General features: G+C 43.5%; 1 protein-coding gene across 1 annotated transcript in view; it reads right to left on the bottom strand.

The window, feature by feature from the left end:
- Positions 1 to 5504: 5504 nt before the first annotated feature.
- The window catches only part of PITX3 (paired like homeodomain 3), a 211044-nt gene continuing 196220 nt past the window's right edge, over positions 5505 to 20328 (bottom strand). Inside the window, exons 3-4 of the mRNA XM_069753295.1 lie at positions 7521 to 7726; positions 5505 to 6862 (exon numbers count right to left, since the gene is read on the bottom strand). Coding sequence (XP_069609396.1) covers positions 6299 to 6862; positions 7521 to 7726 — 770 coding nt within the window. The 3' untranslated portion in view covers positions 5505 to 6298. The remainder of the gene's footprint in view (positions 6863 to 7520; positions 7727 to 20328) is intronic.

Raw genomic sequence — 20328 nt, 5'->3', positions numbered from 1 at the left:
TCACCACACATCTAGATTAGTTCCTTTGGGGGTCTAGTTTCTAAAATGGTGTCATTTCTGGGGGATCTCCAATGTTTAGGCACACAGGGGCTCTCCAAACGTGACATGGTGTCCGCTAATGATTGGAGCTAATTTTCCATTTAAAAAGCCAAATGGCGTGCCATCCCTTCCGAGCCCTGCCGTGCGCCCAAACAGTGGTTTACCCCCACATATGGGGTATCAGCGTACTCAGGACAAACTGGACAACAATATTTGGGGTCCAATTTCTCCTATTATCCTTGGCAAAATAGGAAATTCCAGGCTAAAAAATCATTTTTGAGGAAAGAAAAATTATTTTTTATTTTCATGGCTCTGCGTTATAAACTTCTGTGAAGCACCTGGGGGTTTAAAGTGCTCAATATGCATCTAGATAAGTTCCTTGGGGGGTCTAGTTTCCAAAATGGGGTCACTTGTGCGGGAGCTCCAATGTTTAGGCACACAGGGGCTCTCCAAACGCGACATGGTGTCCGCTAACAATTGGAGCTAATTTTCCATTCAAAAAGTCAAATGGCGCGCCTTCTCTTCCGAGCCCTGCCGAGTGCCCAAACAGTGGTTTACCCCCACATATGAGGTATCGGCGTACTCGGGAGAAATTGCCCAACAAATTTTATGATCCATTTTATCCTACTGCCCATGTGAAAATGAAAAAATTGAGGCGAAAAGAATTTTTTTGTGAAAAAAAATTACTTTTTCATTTTTACAGATCAATTTGTGAAGCACCTGAGGGTTTAAAGTGCTCACTAGGCATCTAAATTAGTTCCTTGGGGGGTCTAGTTTCCAAAATGGGGTCACTTGTGGGGGAGCGCCAATGTTTAGGCACACAGGAGCTTTCCAAACGCGACATGGTGTCCGCTAACGATGGAAATAATTTTTCATTCAAAAAGTCAAATGGCGCTCCTTCCCTTCCGAGCCTTACCATGTGCCCAAACAGTGGTTTACCTCCACATGTGAGGTATTGGTGTACTCAGGAGAAATTGCCCAACACATTTTAGGATCCATTTTATCCTGTTGCCCATGTGAAAATGATAAAATTGAGGCTAAAAGAATTTTTTTGTGAAAAAAAAGTACTTTTTCATTTTTACGGATCAATTTGTGAAGCACCTGGGGGTTCAAAGTGCTCACTATGCATCTAGATAAGTTCCTTGGGGCGTCTAGTTTCCAAAATGGGGTCACTTGTGGGGGAGCTCCAATTTTTAGGCACACGGGGGCTCTCCAAACGTGACATGGTGTCCGCTAAAGAGTGGAGCCAATTTTTGATTCAAAAAGTCAAATGGCGCTCCTTCCCTTCCAAGCCCTGCCGTGCGCCAAAACAGTGGTTTACCCCCACATATGAGGTATCAGCGTACTCAGGACAAATTGGACAACAACTTTCGTGGTTCAGTTTCTCCTTTTACCATTGGGAAAATAAAAAAATTGTTGCTAATAGATAATTTTTGTGACTAAAAAGTTAAATGTTCATTTTTTCCTTCCATGTTGCTTCTGCTGCTGTGAAGCACCTGAAGGGTTAATAAACTTCTTGAATGTGGTTTTGAGTACCTTGAGGGGTGCAGTTTTTAGAATGGTGTCACTTTTGGGTATTTTCAGCCATATAGACCCCTCAAACTGACTTCAAATGTGAGGTGGTCCCTAAAAAAAATGGTTTTGTAAATTTCGTTGTAAAAATGACAAATCGCTGGTCGAATTTTAACCCTTATAACTTCCTAACAAAAAAAAATTTTGTTTCCAAAATTGTGCTGATGTAAAGTAAACATGTGGGAAATGTTATTTATTAACTATTTTGTGTCACATATCTCTCTGGTTTAACAGAATAAAAATTCAAAATGTGAAAATTGCGAAATTTTCAAAATTTTCGCCAAATTTCCGTGTTTATCACAAATAAATGCAGAATTTATTGACCTAAATTTACCACTAACATGAAGCCCAATATGTCACGAAAAAACAATCTCAGAACCGCTAGGATCCGTTGAAGCGTTCCTGAGTTATTACCTCATAAAGGGACACTGGTCAGAATTGCAAAAAACGGCAAGGTCTTTAAGGTCAAAATAGGCTGGGTCTTGAAGGGGTTAAAAACAGCACTCCTCAATATATTGAAAACTGCAGGCAGGTAGTTTATTAACCCTTCAGGTGATTTTCAGGAATTAATGTAAAGTGGCATAACAGAAATGAAAAAGTGTATTTTTAACACCTAAATGTCGTTAAATTTTGAACAGGCCGCTGTAGGCGGGAGATTCTAAGGCCGCTATATGGCCATAAATTGCCATGGCAAACATCAGGACCACACAATCATGATCTCAGAGTGCCGATGGGGATAAAAAGGAAGCTCCTACACTCTGTTAACCATTTATATGATGTAATCACTTTTGACAGCAGCATCTAAGGGATTAAACAGATATGGATGGTGCCAACAATGATCGTGGCTATTGCAGAAAATTGTCAGCTATAGTTTACAGCTGACAGCTGTTGGACTGTCACCTGTATGGGGATTTTAGTCTCTTATATCTCAGGTCAGTAAAAAGACATATTGGCGGTCATTAAGGGGTTAAGAAACTTTGTGGTATACAGTGGGGAAAAAAGGATTTAGTCAGCCACCAATTGTGCAAGTTCTCCCACTTAAAAAGATGAGATAGGTCTGTAATTAACATCATCGGTACACCACAACTATGAGAGTCAAAATGAGAAAACAAATCCTGAAAATCACCTTGTCTGATTTGGCAAGATTTATTTTTCAAATTATGGTGAAAAATAAGTACCGTATATACTCGAGTATGAGCCGACCCGAGTATAAGCCGACCCCCCCTAATTTTGCCACAAAAAACTGTGGGTGGAAAATGCAGCAGCTACCTGTAAATTTCAAAAATAAAAATAGATACCACTAAAAGTAAAATTAATTGAGATATCAGTAGGTTAAGTGTTTTTGAATATCCATATTGAATCAGGAGCTCCATATAATGCTCCATACAGTTCATGATGGGCCCCATAAGATGCTCCATATTAAAATATGCCCCATATAAGGCTGCACAAAGGTTAATGATGGCCGCATAAGATGCTCCATAGACACATTTGCCCCGTATAATGCTCCACAAATGCTGATTATGGCCCCATAAGATGCTCATAGAGATATTTGCCCCATATAATGCTGGACATGGCCCCATAAGATGCTCCATACAGATATTTGCCCCATATAATGCTGCACATGGCCCCATAGAGATATTTTCCCCATATAATGCTGCACATGGCCCCATACAGATATTTGCCCCATATAATGCTGCACATGACCCCATAAGATGCTCCATAGAGATATTTGCCCCCATATAACGCTGCACATGGCCCCATAAGATGCTCCATATAGATATTTGCCCCATATAATGCTGCACATGGCCCCATAGAGATATTTTCCCCATATAATGCTGCACATGGCCCCATACAGATATTTGCCCCATATAATGCTGCGCATGATCCCCATGAGATGCTCCATAGAGATATTTGCCCCCATATAACGCTGCACATGACCCCATAAGATGCTCCATAGAGATATTTGCCCCATATAATACTGGACATGGCCCCATAAGATGCTCCATACAGATATTTGCCCCATATAATGCTGCACATGGCCCCATAGAGATATTTTCCCCATATAATACTGCACATGGCCCCATACAGATATTTGCCCCATATAATGCTGCGCATGACCCCCATAAGATGCTCCATAGAGATATTTGCCCCCATGTAATGCTGCACATGGCCCCATAAGATGCTCCATACATACATTTGCCCCATATGCTGTTGCTGCGATTAAAAAAAAAATGACATACTCACCTCTCAGGCACCCGGCACTTGCTATATTCACCGGTCCGCGTTCCACCGACGGCCGCCGCTGTGTCTTCCCCATCCTCTACACTGACATTCAGGCAGAATGTTTTCAATATTTTTAAAAACATTCTTTTTTTACTTTTGGCATGCTTCAATAGTTTCCAAGGGAGACTAAAAGCTGCCATAATCCGATCAGCTCTGCTACATAAAGGCGATGATCAGATCGCCTGAAAGTAGCAGAATTGCTCACTTGCTATGAGCGCCGATCACCGGGTGGCGCTCACAGTAATCCGGCAATGACAACCATAGAGGTCTGCTGGAGACCTCTAGATGTCATGCCAACCCATCGGTGACCCGCGTTCATGTGACGGGGTCACTGATAGGCGGGATTTCCGGCACGTGGCAGAGATTGACAGTGGCATTTAACTAGTTAACAGCCGCAGGTGGATCGCGATTCCACCAGCGGCTGTTAGAGGCACTTGTTAGCTGTTCAAAACAGCTGACATGTGCTGGAAAATATGTGGGCTTATCATCGGAGCCCACATCAAAAGGAGGGAGTCCAACATTGGCATAGTATTACGCTCAATGTCGGAAAGGGGTTAAACTTGATATGGCTGTTGCACTTACTTTTCAAATCCATGTTAGAAAAGCTGTATTGCCCTCATGTGAAAATGAGCATTTTATGATTTGAGCTGAGGGTTGAAATAGCTCATCAGTCCAATAGTATTAACTCATTGACCACCAGGACTGATTGACATCTTCTACTGAGCAGCATAAGCTTTCAGCAGTAGTTGGGCAGAGATTGAGTATAAACATTTAGACAGGATTATTATACAGCCATTCTGACATGCATTTTCAAAGCAAATACACCTGTCTCTTCAGGTTTAAGAGAACTGTTTAATGATGTATGCAGTTTATTTTGTGAAACATGGTGACATCATACATTTGCATTACATTGATAGATTTTTCACATTTGCAAATGTTTCCATCTTGTAAAGTGATGGCATATAGATTGCATATGCTATAACTTAATGATTCATGGTGGTTTGACCTATATTGAGATTAAAGCGCTGCAATGCTACTATAGTACGGCGTCCTCTTCTCTGTTTCTATCTGCACAATGAAACCCAGTCCACCCATTGTGCAAGGAACTACAGCATGACCCGATTTAGGGAAGGGGTTCAGAAGCAGTTCCCTACACAACTGGGTGGCTATTGTGCAGCAAAAACTTTGTAACAGAGGGATTTAAAGGGAAGCTGTAACCTGAACCTGTCAGGAATAAAGTTTATTTCCTCCCAGCAGCGGGGGGTCTAAGTGCAGGCGCAGGGCAGGTTCAGAATGCTATCAACCTGCAGACTAATTCTACATCTGCAGATCAATAGCGTTTTTTATTATTATATATCCTATATATCATTATTTATAGTCTCCCACTATGTTCCAGTCTTCTCCTTGCATCATGTCCAGTGACTGTTTTAGGGAGTGGCACTATATGGACATCATATAACATTATTCTTTGGCATTGTATGGCAGTTTTAGTGTATAAACATTCTGGTAAAAAAAAACAAAACGTATACCGGTATATGTCCAAAGGGAGATATAAGATGATAGCAAGTGAGAGTCAAGGGAAAGTCAATAAGAAGACATCTAGAAAGCAAATGATTCAACGTTTATTTTATTGTTTGCCTTTCAAAATGGAACCGGGAAAGAAGAAAGGAAAGAGGGGCACTGAAATCTGTTGAAAAAGAAATGACCATTGTTAAAAGTTATACCTTCAAAGTAATCCCAAGCAGGCTAGAAGCAAAAAAATATGGTCTGTAGCCTTGAATTCGCACCACCTGGGACAAGCATCGGCTTATGGTTAAACTCTATTTTATAGATTATTCCACTTACAAAACAAGAAAAAAAAAAGTTTCAATTTATATTTTTATAATATATATATATATACATCCTTTTTTTCCGTAGATTACATGTGAGGCTGCCGATTGGACAACTGTAATGATCGTGCACATGTCTGCAGTATAGCTCACTGATTTTTGTATGATTGGGCCATCCTTATGATAAATAAGTAGTTGTTGATCATATTTGCATTCAAGTGACCTATACATATTATACGTCTCTGGGTTTAGTCAACTGTACAAAGACCGGGAGCCTAAATAAAAACCACAACAATTATACAGCTTGCCTTATAAAAGCAAGACTACTCATCATGACCATGGAATTCAGTTTTCTTTGGATTGGAAACACTGTCTTCCTGATGAAGTATGCATAAAGAATGTCCTCTCGAACCAAAAAGAAAATACAGTCTGCAGTTTTATCTCTCACTTTAAAAATGGAAATGATATCTCAGAGAAGGTCTCATGCCTATTTTTGTTTTTAAAAAGGGCATCTTCTGCAGGGCAATTGGGTCTTCTGTATTATGGCTACCATCAAGTCTTTGGCATGTGGTCCTTCATACTGGCCGGTCCACAGCATACTGACAAGGGCTCAGGTTGGAAGCCGGAGTCTGTACAGCTGGGTATGTGAAGTTGGCATGTTGCTTAGCTTTCAGCCTTAAACTTGCCAAACTTGAATTGCAAGTGTCCCTGTACATGTAGGGACTGGCTGTAGAGGCATAGGGACAGGCACTGGCTGAAACTGCAGAATTGAGGCTGGGGCTGTTAAGATTGTTAATGTTTCCCAAATTGTTAAGGCTAGAGCCTGGAACTCCAGTCACTGCTGAAGGAACCATAGATGAAGGCATGGTCATTGAAGCAATTGAGTTGGGTGGTGAGAACATTGGTTGGGATGACAGAGGACTTACATTCATGGAGTTAAAAAATGGAAAACTCTTGGCTGAGAGGGGGCTAGTTGCAAGACCTTTGGTAGCCCAGTTGTTATAAGAGTATCCAGAATACATGTCATCATAGGGCTGCATCAGTCCATTAAATTGGGCTCCAAAGCTATTTTTGCATAGTTCAGCCTGCTGATTCCTCTCTCGTTTCCTCCACTTGGCTCTTCGGTTTTTGAACCACACCTACAGGTACAAAAAATAGATCATATTCCATTAATGGCAGCATGGTGACATCTTTATTAGCTTTGTAGTGATTTTTATTCTAATACTTTATATTGAAGATTATTTTATTACGATATAGAAATGGAGATACACTTTCTCACTTGAGTTTCTGTGACTGTACCAATGGCTATGGTGACGGTATCCTAGAGTGACTCCTCATGTTCAACTCAGTATCTGAAATGCCATGTACGGATATGAGTATCCCATCATTGACCTATTGTTCTACTGTATCTCATCTGACCACAAGCCTTTGGTCAGAATGGCCACATGCACATCCAGAATATTAGCCGCAAATTAAATCCTCACTGTACAATGTACGTGCATTGAATTTTAACAGGTCCCATACACATGATGTAGACATGATGTGAATTTTAAATCCACAAAATATCCAATCTATTGCAACTTGTGTCTGAATTTGATGTCAAGGATTTCTGGCTACCGCATAGGCAAAAAAAACCTATGGTGGTAGTGGATTATCTTTTTCAATCTCCATTTTTCAAAATGAAGAGCTAGTTTAAATACGTTTTGCTGACTTCATTGAGAAAAAAAGTGAATAGTTAAATATTTCCAATTTTAATAAATAAAAATTTTGAGAATAGTGACTCTTTTTCCTACATACCCTGACTCTGGCCTCAGTAAGGTTGGTCCACACTGCAATCTCCTCCCTGGTGCTCATGTCTGGATATCGATTCCGCTGAAAAGTGGCCTCCAGTTCTTGCAGCTGCTGGCTTGTAAAATGTGTCCTCTGTCTCCTCTGCTTCTTCTTTAATGAACCATCTTCAGGGTTGGAGTCATCTGTTTGGTTCTGTTGTGATTTTTCTGTATCTAGGGAATAAATTTTTATATTAAATGAGTCATTTGTTTCATGACTGTAATTCTATCATGAGCCCTATCTAGTGTTAACTTAAAGTGAATACATTATCAGAAAATGACATATTATTTAAATCAGGTTTTTATGTTATTTTTTTAAATTCAATTTTCCATATGATTATCTCTATTAAAAAAAAATCAGAAATGTTGCAATTTTCAAAGAAGCCACTAGGCTTTATCTAAAATCATACTTCCTGTTCGATTCAAAAGACTTTCCAGCAGCCTCATTATCATTACAGACAGGATTGCAATGAAAGGTAATACCCTTCTACAGTAGATAATACAGGATCAACCAATTACTAGAGGTGATGTTACAGTGTCCCTCTTTCTCCTCCTAATAACCCAATAACCATTGCCAAGATTATAGCACACTCAGATACGACGCCTATATAAACAAATAGGATCTGAGTCAGCCTATTGCTGCTTATGTCCATATGCTCAATGAAAACGACGATTCTAATATTAGGCTGGGTGGACAGTGTTGAATTGCAAGATTTTCATTTTTTTGTTTATTGACAGTAATATGCACAATAAATTAAAGACTTTATCAGAAATAAAAAAAATAACATATTTAAGTTAAAAACTATTGATGAGCGAGTGAACTCGTTGTTCGGGTTTTCCTGAGCACGTTCGGGTGGTCTCCGAGTATTTGTAACTGCTCGGAGATTTAGTTTTTGTTGACACAGCTGCATGATTTGTGGCTGCTAGCCAGCCTGAGTACGTGTGGGGGTTGCCTGGTTGCTAGAGAATCCCCACATGTATTCAAGCTATCAGCTGTAAATCATGCAGCTGAGGAAACGAAAACTAAATCTCTGAGCACTTATAAATACTCGGAGACCACCCGAGCATGCTCGGGAAAACCCAAGCAACGAGTATACTTGCTCATCACTCTTGAAAACCTGATTTACACAATAGGCCATTTTAACATGGCACATTGCCTTTAAGTAGTTCATAGCCAGAATTATAACTACTAAGGGGTTTATACATTTAGGGACATCCCTTTTTTGTTAAAATAGATGCCTGATAATAAGCGAGATGCAAGGCGTCTTGTTGCTGGGATCCACAATAATTAGCTGTATTTGGTGGCATCAACCTACAGTGCTGCCATGGGGAAAATAAAGCATTGCACAATTCTCTTAAAATCAATCTAAAATTAATTTATTGCACAGATGTGACAGGTCGTCTGAAGCAAACAATTATAGACATTCTCCTCTCTGGTGCTGAATTTCCGAACACAGGCTTCTCCCTGGAAGTCCTTTTAGTGTTCAAATGCTGAGGGGAGAGAAAGAGAGAGACCATTTTACAGCACCAAAGTTCAGTGACTTTTATGGGTTTCGGGTTCAAGTTCGGGTAGAGTTTTGGTGCCCAAACCGAACCTTGGACTAAATTTTGCTAGACCCGGGCCACCCCGAATATCCACAGCTCCGCTCATCCCTACTCATGTCAACAGAGTATCACCTTCTCTTTTGGACTGCTCTGTCGATGAGGCATCACTGTCAACGTCATGCTGATTGACAATCGTCTCCCTGCAGTTAGGCAAAGCCGGCTAACAATCAGCATGATGTCGGCACTGACGCACCATCAACACAGCAGAGCAGAAGAGAAGATGCTGTTCTGTCAACATGACATCACTGGACAAAGGAAAATTGCTGGCAAGAGCAGTCTGTGAGTGACCACCCTGAACCGAGACAGTTTGTCACAAGGCAGAACAGGCAGGTAGTTAGTAGTTAGCAATGACCTGACGGTAAGTTCTTAGCACAATTAAAAAAAACTTTAAACCTTGAATAACTTCTTTACACCTGAATCCACTATGTTAGTGGATGTCATATGATAAAGTTTTTTTTACCGAGACAACTATTTTAACATGTCATATAAGAAATGTATTAAACATCTGGCTCTTACTCATGAACATTTGCTCCATTTATATTTTACTTATCTATATACATAATCGTGTGAGGGGCACTTCCGTCTGTTTGTCTGTCTGTCTTTCTGTCTGTCTGTTTGTCTGTCTGTCACAGAAATCCCGTGTCGCTGAGTGGTCGCGGCCTCCTGGTCGCGACCAATCAGCGATGGACACAATCCGGCTGCGAATTCGCCCCTTCCTACTCTCTGTCAGTGGCCCCTCCATACTCCCCTCCAGTCAGCACTCACACAGGGTTAATGGCTGCGTTACACCGCGTTATGCCGTGGTGTAACGCAGTCTGTTAATGCTGCTAATAACCCTGTGTGACCAACTTTTTACTATTGATGCTGCCTATGCAGCATCAATAGTAAAAAGATCTAATGTTAAAAATAATTAAAAAAATAAAAAATCATTATATACTCACCTTTCGGCACCTTTCGCGCTCCTCGTGACGCTCTGGGCCATGCATTTCGGTCTCGCGAGATGATGACGTAGCGGTCTCGCGAGATGATGACGTAGCGGTCTCGCGAGACCGCTACTGTTGTGAATTCTGCTTTTGAGCTCCCTCTGGTGGTAGCAGATGGTAATGCAGTTGTTTCTGGGCTGCAGTCTTGGACAGGTGTATCTGCTAATTGCAATTCTGACTGGGGTATTTAGGCGTGCAGGACTCATTAGTCCTTGCCAGTTGCCAATGTCTTTTGGGATATGAGTGTTCTCTGCCTGGCTTCTCCTGCTTGGCTGCTATTTCAGCAAAGATAAGTGTCTGTTTATTTTTCTGTGGCACACTGCTGTGTGCTTGTTTTTGATTGTATTCCTGCTCTGAATGTAGGATTCGCTGGAGCTGCAGATTTACACTCCTACGTCTTTAGTTGGATGCAGGAAGTTTTTGTATATTCTGCTGTGGATATTTTTGAAGGGTTTTAAAACTGACCACACAGAACTCTGTCCTATCCTGTCCTATTTTAGCTAGAGTGGCCTCGTGTGCTAAATCCTGTTTTTCTGCCTGTGTATGTTTTTCCTCTCCGACTCACCACCAATGTTTGTGGGGGGCTGTCTATCCTTTGGGGTTCTGCTCTGAGGCAAGATAGTATTCCTATTTCCATCTTTAGGGGTATTTAGTCCTCCGGCTGTGATGAGGTGTCTAGGATTGTTAGGTACACTCCACGGCTACTTCTAGTTGCGGTATTAAGATCAGGTTTGCGGTCAGTATAGTGACCACCTACTCCAGTGAAAGTTTTCATGCGGCTCCAAGGTCACCGTATCATAACATGCTACATCATCATCTCACGACACCGCAATGCATTCTTGGGACCGGAGCAATTTAACGGAACAAGATAGCTGGCGCACTACAATATTCAAACTAACTAATCCAAACAAAGGGGAGGTGCAAGAAAGTGGCTGACAACGATATCAGTAGAAAAGAAGAAAAGAGAAGCCACTAAACAATCTGCACACCGCCAATCAAACATATCAAAAAAGGAACAACTTCCCAGAACAGGGACCCAGAACAGGTCTTCCCTGCTCCTCGCGACGCTCCTGTGACCGCTCCATGCATTGCGAGACCGCAATGCACTCTTGGGACTGGAGCGTCGCGAGGAGCATCGCTAAACGCCTCGCCTGGATTCGGGGGCCGACGGAAGGGGAGTATATAACTATTTTTTATTTTAATTCTTTTTTTTTAACAGGGATATGGTGCCCACATTGCTATATACTACGTGGGCTGTGTTATATACTACGTGGGCTGTGTTATATACTGCATGGGCTGTGTTATATACTACGTCTCTGTGCTATATACTACATTGGCTGTGCTATATACTACATCGCTGTGCTATATACTACGTGGGCTGTGTTATATACTGCGTGAGCTGTGTTATATACTGCATCTTTGTGCTATATACTATGTGGGCTGTGCAATATATTACGTGGCTGGGCAATATACTACGTGGCTGTGTTATATACTCCATGAGCTGTGCTGTATACTACGTGAGCTGTGCTATATACTCCGTAGCTGTGCAATATAATACGTGGCTGGGCAATATACTATGTGGCTGTGTTATATACTGCTTGAGCTGTGCTATATACTACGTGAGCTGTGCTATATACTACGTGGCTGTATTATATACTACGTGGGCTGTGCTATATATTACGTAGCTGTGCAATATACATGGCTGGGCAATATACTATGTGGCTGTGATATATACTACGTGGCTGTGTTATATACTACGTGGCCTGTGTTATACACTATGTGGGCTGTGTTATAAGCTGCGTGGGCTGTGCTATATACTGCGTGGGCTGTTATACACTGCGTGGGCTGTGTTATGTACTACGTGGGCTGTGTTATACACTGCGTGGGCTGGGCTATATACTGCATGGGCTGTGCTATATACTACGTGGGCTGTGCTATATACTACGTGGGCTGTGCTATATACTACGTGGCTGTGCTATATGCTACGTGGGCTGTGCTATATGCTATGTGGGCTGTGTTATATACTACGTGGCCAGTGCTATATGCTACATGGTTGTGCTATATGCTACGTGGGCTGTGCTATATCCTATGTGGGCTGTGCTATATACTATGTGGCTGTGCTATATGCTACATGGTTGTGCTATATGCTTCATGGCTGTGCTATATGCTACATGGACTGTGTTATATGCTACTTGGCTGTGGTATATTTCTCTGCTGTATCTGTGCATCATGAATCATGGTATGTGCTAAAGAGGGGGGCCCACTGAGACTCTTTCGCCCGGGGCCCTCAAAAACCTGGAGCCGGCCCTGGCTTCGCTGATTGTTCGCGGCCGGCTGGGCGTGACCAATCAGTGACAGGCGCAGTCTGGCGATTTGGCACGGAATTTGAACGACGCTTCGCTAATTGGTTGCGCCCGGCCGGCCGAATCCTGTGTATAAATTGCATTATTCTGAAAATTTCATAAATAAACTACATACATATTCTAGAATACCCGATGCGTTAGAATTGGGCCACCATCTAGTTTGTCAAAAAATGTTAATTATAAACAAAATTCAACTCAGGTCACTAGATATTATAATGATTTTGTCAGTATATCATACATTTTACACCTACAAACAGATTTTTCTGTGAGTAGTGTAGGGATGCAATTCAGTCGGGCCTCTGCAGTTCGTTCATACTGGTTGGTAACATCACAGCTTGTTCAATGTACTGGGAAGAAGCAGTGCCCTGGTCCAGCTCGCAGAGTGACTGCCTGTGCCCGCCCTGCCCCTCATCCATGTGAGAGGCCGCACTGGGGAATTATAATGAGGTAGGAGCAGAGTTGCTGCGCCACTCCTAGTTCAAGACAGACAAGCAGCTCCTGCACAGTGAGGTACGGAGTGTACTCTAAATACTGGCTGGATGCTGGAGATTAAATATGTCTTCGCTGTTCAGCTCAGCCTCTAACAGTATACTCCAGATTGCACTCGGGTCATTTTTCTTATGCTCCACCCTTGCATTGCCAATGTGTGCAGTCGTCAGTGCTGAACCAATCAGGAGGAGGAAGCCGAAGACCATGTCTCCACATGTGAAAACACTGTTTTTTTCAAGCTGTGTTTTTTTCTGCAGGTTTCATACAAAATATGCAATAGCAATCCTATTACTGTGTTTTTGCAGTATTTTTAATGTGTTCCTTTTTTTAGGGTTTTTGTTGCAGATTTGTTGAAGTATTTTTTTTATTTTTTGACATAGAACTACTGGAATTCTGCACTTAAAGAGTTATTAAATGCCTTTAATTTTAAATTAATGTTATTTTGATTTTATGGTTGAAATTACGGATCCCACCTCTAATATATTGTCTGCTTGTATACCTATTAAAGATCAGGTGATTTGTACCAAGTATGATATATTGCATGTACACTTTATTGCATTCTTTATTTTGAAATTCATCAGTGAGATTTCAGTATTTCAATGACTTTGCGCTTGATGACTTTCCCATGTACGCAGCATAGTTAAAGTAAGGCTGGGATCACACGACTGTAGATTCTCTCAGGCCGGTTATGCTAATGAAACAGTGCGAAAATTCTCTCGGATGAGGAGAAGATGGAGCACAAAATTTGATCATCTTTTCTTTTGTGTGAATCCACAGAAATCGGACTGTCATCCGAGTGGAGTCCGATGTTTCTACACACCCAAAGATGTGAGTGGCATCCAATGTCAGAGTGAAATCACAGCAGGCTGCTATTTTTTTCACTGACAGATGCTGTCAGTGAAAAAAATTGGTCATCAGCACTGCTGCATTGAATATCATTGGTCTGAGTGCTATATGAGTGAAACCCCACAGCATGGGAGATGAGGACGGTTTGATATGACCCTTTGCCAAACTTTCCACGATATAGTACTTTCATGGCTTGCCTCTCTGGACCAGAGATATTATATTCTTTGCTCTTTGGCAGCTTGCCCCCAGGGACATGATTAACGGTGCAGTCATAAGGATGATGGGGACAAAGTTCTTTGCATCCCTGCTCTGAAAATGCATCCCCAAAGTCAGACATGTATTTAGGCACAAGCTGGGTATCCACCCTTGCAAGCTGGGTGCCCAAGCAGTGTCCATGATAACACTCACTCCACTTTACCACCTCTTGAGTCTGCTAATCTACCACAGGGTTGTGTATAGTGAGCCAAGGAAGTCCAAGAACCACAGGAGAGGGCAGACCCTCTAGCACATAACAGTCAATACCTACTGAGTGCATGGCCCTACATGTAGATGTAACCCATAGACGACTTGAATAAAATACCACTGTCTCAAGAGTGCAGAGTCGATGGTGATTATGGGTATAGGTCTGGACATTGTTTGTGGTTTTGAGGCACTGGACCTGAATGATCAAGTTAAACCACTGCCCCACTGTCCAGAAATGAAGAAACAACTAACATATTTTTGCCCAGATGGATTTCAGCAGGCAGAAAACATTGTGTCCTACCCAGGGAGGTGATATATACTCCTGGGTTGCTAATCTCCCCCAACCCGGGCTCCTTAGTCTTCCGGCAGCTGTTTACTATAAGAGAGGGAAGGTCACGTGTCCACCAAATGGCCCTTTCTACCACAGTACAAACATAATCCCCTTTGTGCGGAAAAACAGACTGATTTCCAGAACAAGTTGCCACACACAACTGTATAGGTTGCTCAGATGATTCAGACCATTTTTCCCTTGGCTCCGTAACTCCTGAACATTGGGGTGTCTCTTTATGTCTCTTGTGAAGACAGTGATCCACCTGGATAGCCAGAGACATGGCCTCCTCAAGGGAAACTGGAGTCTCATACATGGCTAAGGCATCCTATATCCTTACTGATAGAGCATCACAGAACAGGCTACGGAATGCAGGGTTATTCCACTTAGTGTCTGTGCACCACCTCCGAAACTCAGAGCAATACTCCTCCGCTGGCTAGTCTCCCTTCTGAAGCTGACATAGTGTAGACTCAGCCAGGGAGATGTGGTCAGGGTCATCGTGTATATGACCCAGTGCCAGAAAAAAATGCTCCACCATCTGGAGCGACTGGGAGTCAGATGGGAGAGAGAATGCCCATGCTTGCGGGTCACCCTGAAGGAGAGAGATTATTACCCACACCTATTGCTCCTCGGTTCCTAAGGAACAAGGACGTCACCTGAAGTACAGCTTACAGGACTCCCCGAAAATAACAAACTTGTCATGCCCCCCCAGAGAACCAGTCAAGCTAAGCAATCTTGGGCTCCACTAAGGGTTGCCTGGGAGTCACGGTCCCCAAATCTGATGTGTTAGGGTGATGTAAAATGACAGTGCATAGAACTGCCTCCTCCAGGCTGAGCTGCTGCAGTTGCCCTGTCAGAGCAGTGATAGATACATAATGAATTAAAAACGGTTTTGGTCAGAGCTAAAGTCACGAGTCTGTTGTAGGGTGTCCCAGGACCAGGGGCCCCTTCCCTGCACCTAACGCTAGGGGTGCCCTAGCTTGTCCTGTTCCCCGGAGAGTGAAGTCGCTGTGGCCACGTACCTTGCCTTGGCTCCTGAATCTGCCCTCATTCTGTACCCTTCCCCCACCCAGGGAAGAGGGGAGTAGTTGTGTACTGTATTACTTCAACCAGACTAACAAGGTAATACTAAGAGAGATAGGGAAAGGAAAATACCAATCATACAAATATACACACATAAACAACAGAGGTCAACACCGGGGAGTGAAGGATGAGGTTAAACCTAAGTAGGAGAAGAAAGGGAATAATCACACAATCAAAACCTGGCAACAGTCACAGATAAATCCACAAAACCAACAACCTCCAGTCATGGCAAAAGCAATCCCTGACAATGAGTGCTAGCCAGAGCCCAGATTATATAGGAGATGGGAGTGACTAATAGTGCACAACTGAGAGCCTTAACCCAGGAAATCTTTCAAGAGCTCTCAACTGAGCAGATTAACCCCTGCACTGCTAAAATAAATTTGCACCATTTAATATGAAGGCGAAGTGCTTCTAATCAGTGCAGGAGTAGGAGAAATCAGATGCTGCAGTCTTCTGGCTCCTCTCTGTCACAGTAAATCAATGACATTATGTCTTTTAGACACTTTTTCAGACTTACAGGATAAGGGGCAGGGAGCCAACATTTGTCAAAAATTGCCACCTATGTACTTTGCAAGACAGTCTAAAGATGTAGAGATTTAGCAAACAGCATGAGCCACTTTGATAAATTTTGTGCATTGTAAAAGAAACTTTTAGTAATTTTGCCCCAATATTATTTACCTATGTTATGTTGGTTGTATACATATTGTATACCTTTAAATGATCATATAAAGGTCATATAGTGGTATCATAATGCTGCTATGATGTATAATATACAATATATATGTTCCCTTACTGTGTAGATAGGGAAAGTGTAGTATTTGGATTAGCCCAGTAGAGGTGGGCATTGTAGGATAGTAACCAGAATAAGATAGGAATTAGTTAAGTTAGAAGGCCAACTGTATAAGATAGAGAGAGCTTCCTGAATTGAGGCAGTAGGACCTGGGAGCCCGGATAGGGCAGTTGTGCCACGCAACATTCAAGTAAAGGAGCCCAGCTCGTCCAGGGTCTAGGAGCAACGGTCATTTGGAGAGATGAAGGAATGCACGGCAGCTTCAACATTGTAGCAGTAAACTACATGGGAAGATGCCTAAATGTCCGGGGTGAAATGGACAGGGAATTCCTAAAGGTAGTTAGGCTGGCCAGACTGAATGCTGCAGTACCAGAGGTGTCGGTACAACTCTGTGATATTCCTGGGGGTGTAAGGGACGGCACAGAGAAAGGAAAGGTTATGATGTGTGAAGAATCCTGTGTTGTACCTGTGATTACTCTGGATTAGCTGAAACAAGAATTGAGTAAAGTTATTCATTTAAAACTGGATGTGGACTCTGCCTGTCTTTGCAGGATATTTGGGAAAGCTGCGCGGCGCCATTGCAAGAAATGCCACTGGCAGTGATGGATCATTCCAGCACACATTGCTGTGGTGGCATAGGCCGCATTGAATGAAAGTGGCGGCAGGCGGAGGAGAAGATCTGTCCAGAAAGACTGAGTGGACTAACATTGGCCCACCGGGTTCCCTGTGCCTGCAGAGCTGGCGGCTGCCAGAGCCGGAGTATCGTCACAAGTTGGAAAGGACAGATGAACTGGAAGGAGAGTCGGCCTCGGAGGAGACTGAAAAAGAGTGCGCAGCTGCTCTGGCAAAAAGATCCAACGATCGCGGAGCGGTCACGGCCGGGATGCTTGAGCAGATGGTGGTGAGCGAGCTTCAGTCCCAGGCCCCAGAATCCAGACCCGTGCTCGGTGACACCTCGTCCCTTGGCCCACCACATTATTAACACAAAGCAGAGGGTCCCTTTCCATTTCACGGGCAGGCCACATGGATTGCGAGGATCATAGAGCATAAAAAACAAGGGGAGGAGATATGGGCAGAGCTGCGTCAACCCGGAGGGCGTGCCATGGCCGGATGGAGTACCCGCAGACAGCTGGTTTATACGAACTCAGACAACGGATATGGCTTGATTCATGAGGTGGGGACCAACGCTAAACTTAATGTGAACGCTAGCTCGGTCAAATATGGAAGGCCCCTGAAGGAAGGAGATTTGGTCTTTTTCTTCAAAGAAAATGGTCCTTGGGGGTATATTTCGCCGTGGCCGTTAGCCTGTGCCAGGAGGATGATCCAGAGCTCTATGCAGGCCTGAAATGGGCACAATCGGCCCCCTGTTCCCTGGTCACTGCACGGCCAAGTTCTACCCCACTCCTGTCACTGCAGCAGGAGAACACGACACCTGAGGCTGCATGGTCATCTACTTGAGCACGGGCGAGGAGCACGATGTGGAGTGGAGCGGCATGCGACATGTGCCTCTGACAAGTGGATGCCATTTAAGAGATGTTACTCCTTTGCAAAAGTTGTGCTTGTTGGACCAGAACAATGAGAAAACGGGACTGTTTCGACTCCCTGTGGGAAAAGGAGCCCCATAGCACCGAAGTCAGGTGCAGTGTGGCCGGTACGGGCCACGGTTAGAAGTTTAATGTTGGTTACTTTAACCCCTCCCAGTCCTTTTGCGCACGTTGCGCTTCCCCCGCTGGATTGCAGGACTTAAATCCTGAGGGATTATGGGCCCTTGGACTGCAAACAGACTGTGTGTGGCTGCTAAAAAGGACTGTGTTTTAGTGTATTTAACTTGAACTTTATTTTTAGGAAAGCACACGTGTTTCTTAAAGGGCCGTACTCCATGCAAAGGAGGGGGAGGACCCCCCCAAGGACCTGCGTTCATCTTATGTTGCACTGTCTCTTATTGCAGCATTGGGGAGTGCACAGTTTGGGACAACAGTTACTAGGTGTGCACTGCCCCTGCCAAGCAAGAAGCCGGGAGACAAGGGCATGCCCCTGAAGATAGAATAATGAGACACCACTCTGTTAAAGGGAACCTTTCAGCTGATACATGCTGCACAAACCATGGGCAGGATGTATCAGCCCCTGGCTGTGCGATCACAGCCATGTATCTTTTATTCTGAAATGCTGCGCAATTTTGGATAAAAACATCCTTTTAATCACCACCAGGGACCAAGCCGCCCCGGGGCGACTAGTTGTATAGGCGAATTCCAGACAGCTTCTCCCTGCCCACTGACAGTGACTGACAAGTCTCTGGCTTTATGTGCACATAGGCAGCTGCTTGCCAGTCACTATCAGCAGGAGGGGAGAAGCTGTTTGCAACCTGCTTGTATGACTAGTCAGACGGGCGGGTTGGTCCCCAGCGGTGATTAAAAGTATGTTTTTCTCCAAAATGGCACAGCATTTCAGAGTGAAAGATACATGCCTGTGATCGCACAGCCAGGGGCTGATACATCCCGGCCACTAGGGTTGAGCGAAACGGGTCGTTCATTTTCAAAAGTCGCCGACTTTTGGCAAAGTCGGGTTTCATGAAACCCGATCCGACCCCTGTGTGGGGTCGGCCATGCGGTACGCGACTTTCGCGCCAATGTCGCGTTTCAATGACGCAAAAAGCGCTATTTCTCAGCCAATGAAGGTGAACGCAGAGTGTGGGCAGCGTGATGACATAGGTCCTGGTCCCCACCATCTTAGAGAAGGGCATTGCAGTGATTGGCTTGCTGTCTGCGGCGTCACAGGGGCTATAATGGGACGTTCCCGCCGACCGCCATCTTACTGCTGCTGATCTGAGCTTAGGGAGAGGTTGCTGCCGCTTCGTCAGAAGCAGGGATAGTGTTAGGCAGGGTCCATTAACCACCAAACCGCTTGTGCTGTAGCGATTTCCACTGTCCAACACCACCTTCGGTGTGCAGGGACAGTGGAGGCTACATTTTTTTTTTTTCTCAGCGCTGTAGCTCATTGGGCTGCCCTAGAAGGCTCCCTGATAGCTGCATTACTGTGTGTACGCCGCTGTGCAAACCAACTGCTTTTTTCAAAGCACAAATCCTGTTGTTCCTTCCGTTCTGCACAGCTATCTTGTTTGTTTGTCCACACTTTTTATTTAATTTGTGCATCAGTCCACTCCTTAATGCTGCCTGCCATACCTGGCTGAGATTACTGCAGGGAGATAGTAATTGTAGGACAGTCCCTGTTTTTTTTTTTTTTTTTTTTTGTGTGAGATTAAGATTGGCATTTCTGCTAGAGTGCTTGTGTGCCATCTCTCAACCAGTGGGCCATAGAAAGGCTATTTATTTTTTTGCTTGATTTGGGTTCTAAAATCTACCTGAAAAAATCACTACATCAATCAGTGGGAGAAAAATATTGGCCTCAGGGCTTGTGTGCCAATCCTGACTCCTGTGTGTGCCATCTCTCACTCAGTGGGCCATAGAAAGCCTATTTATTTTTTTGCTTGATTTGGGTTCTAAAATCTACCTGAAAAAATTACTACATCAATCAGTGGGAGAAAAATATTGGCCTCAGGGCTTGTGTGCCACTCCTGACTCCTGTGTGTGCCATCTCTCACTCAGTGGGCCATAGAAAGCCTATTTATTTTTTTGCTTGATTTGGGTTCTAAAATCTACCTGAAAAAATCACTACATCAATCAGTGGGAGAAAAATATTGGCCTCAGGGCTTGTGTGCCACTCCTGACTCCTGTGTGTGCCATCTCTCACTCAGTGGGCCATAGAAAGCCTATTTATTTTTTTGCTTGATTTGGGTTCTAAAATCTACCTGAAAAAATCACTACGTCAAT

The sequence above is a fragment of the Ranitomeya imitator genome, chromosome 2, assembly GCF_032444005.1.
Source record: "Ranitomeya imitator isolate aRanImi1 chromosome 2, aRanImi1.pri, whole genome shotgun sequence".
NCBI lineage: Eukaryota > Metazoa > Chordata > Amphibia > Anura > Dendrobatidae > Ranitomeya > Ranitomeya imitator.
The sequence above is the reverse complement of the archived record's forward strand: the minus strand, read 5'-3'. Positions and strand labels throughout refer to the sequence as shown.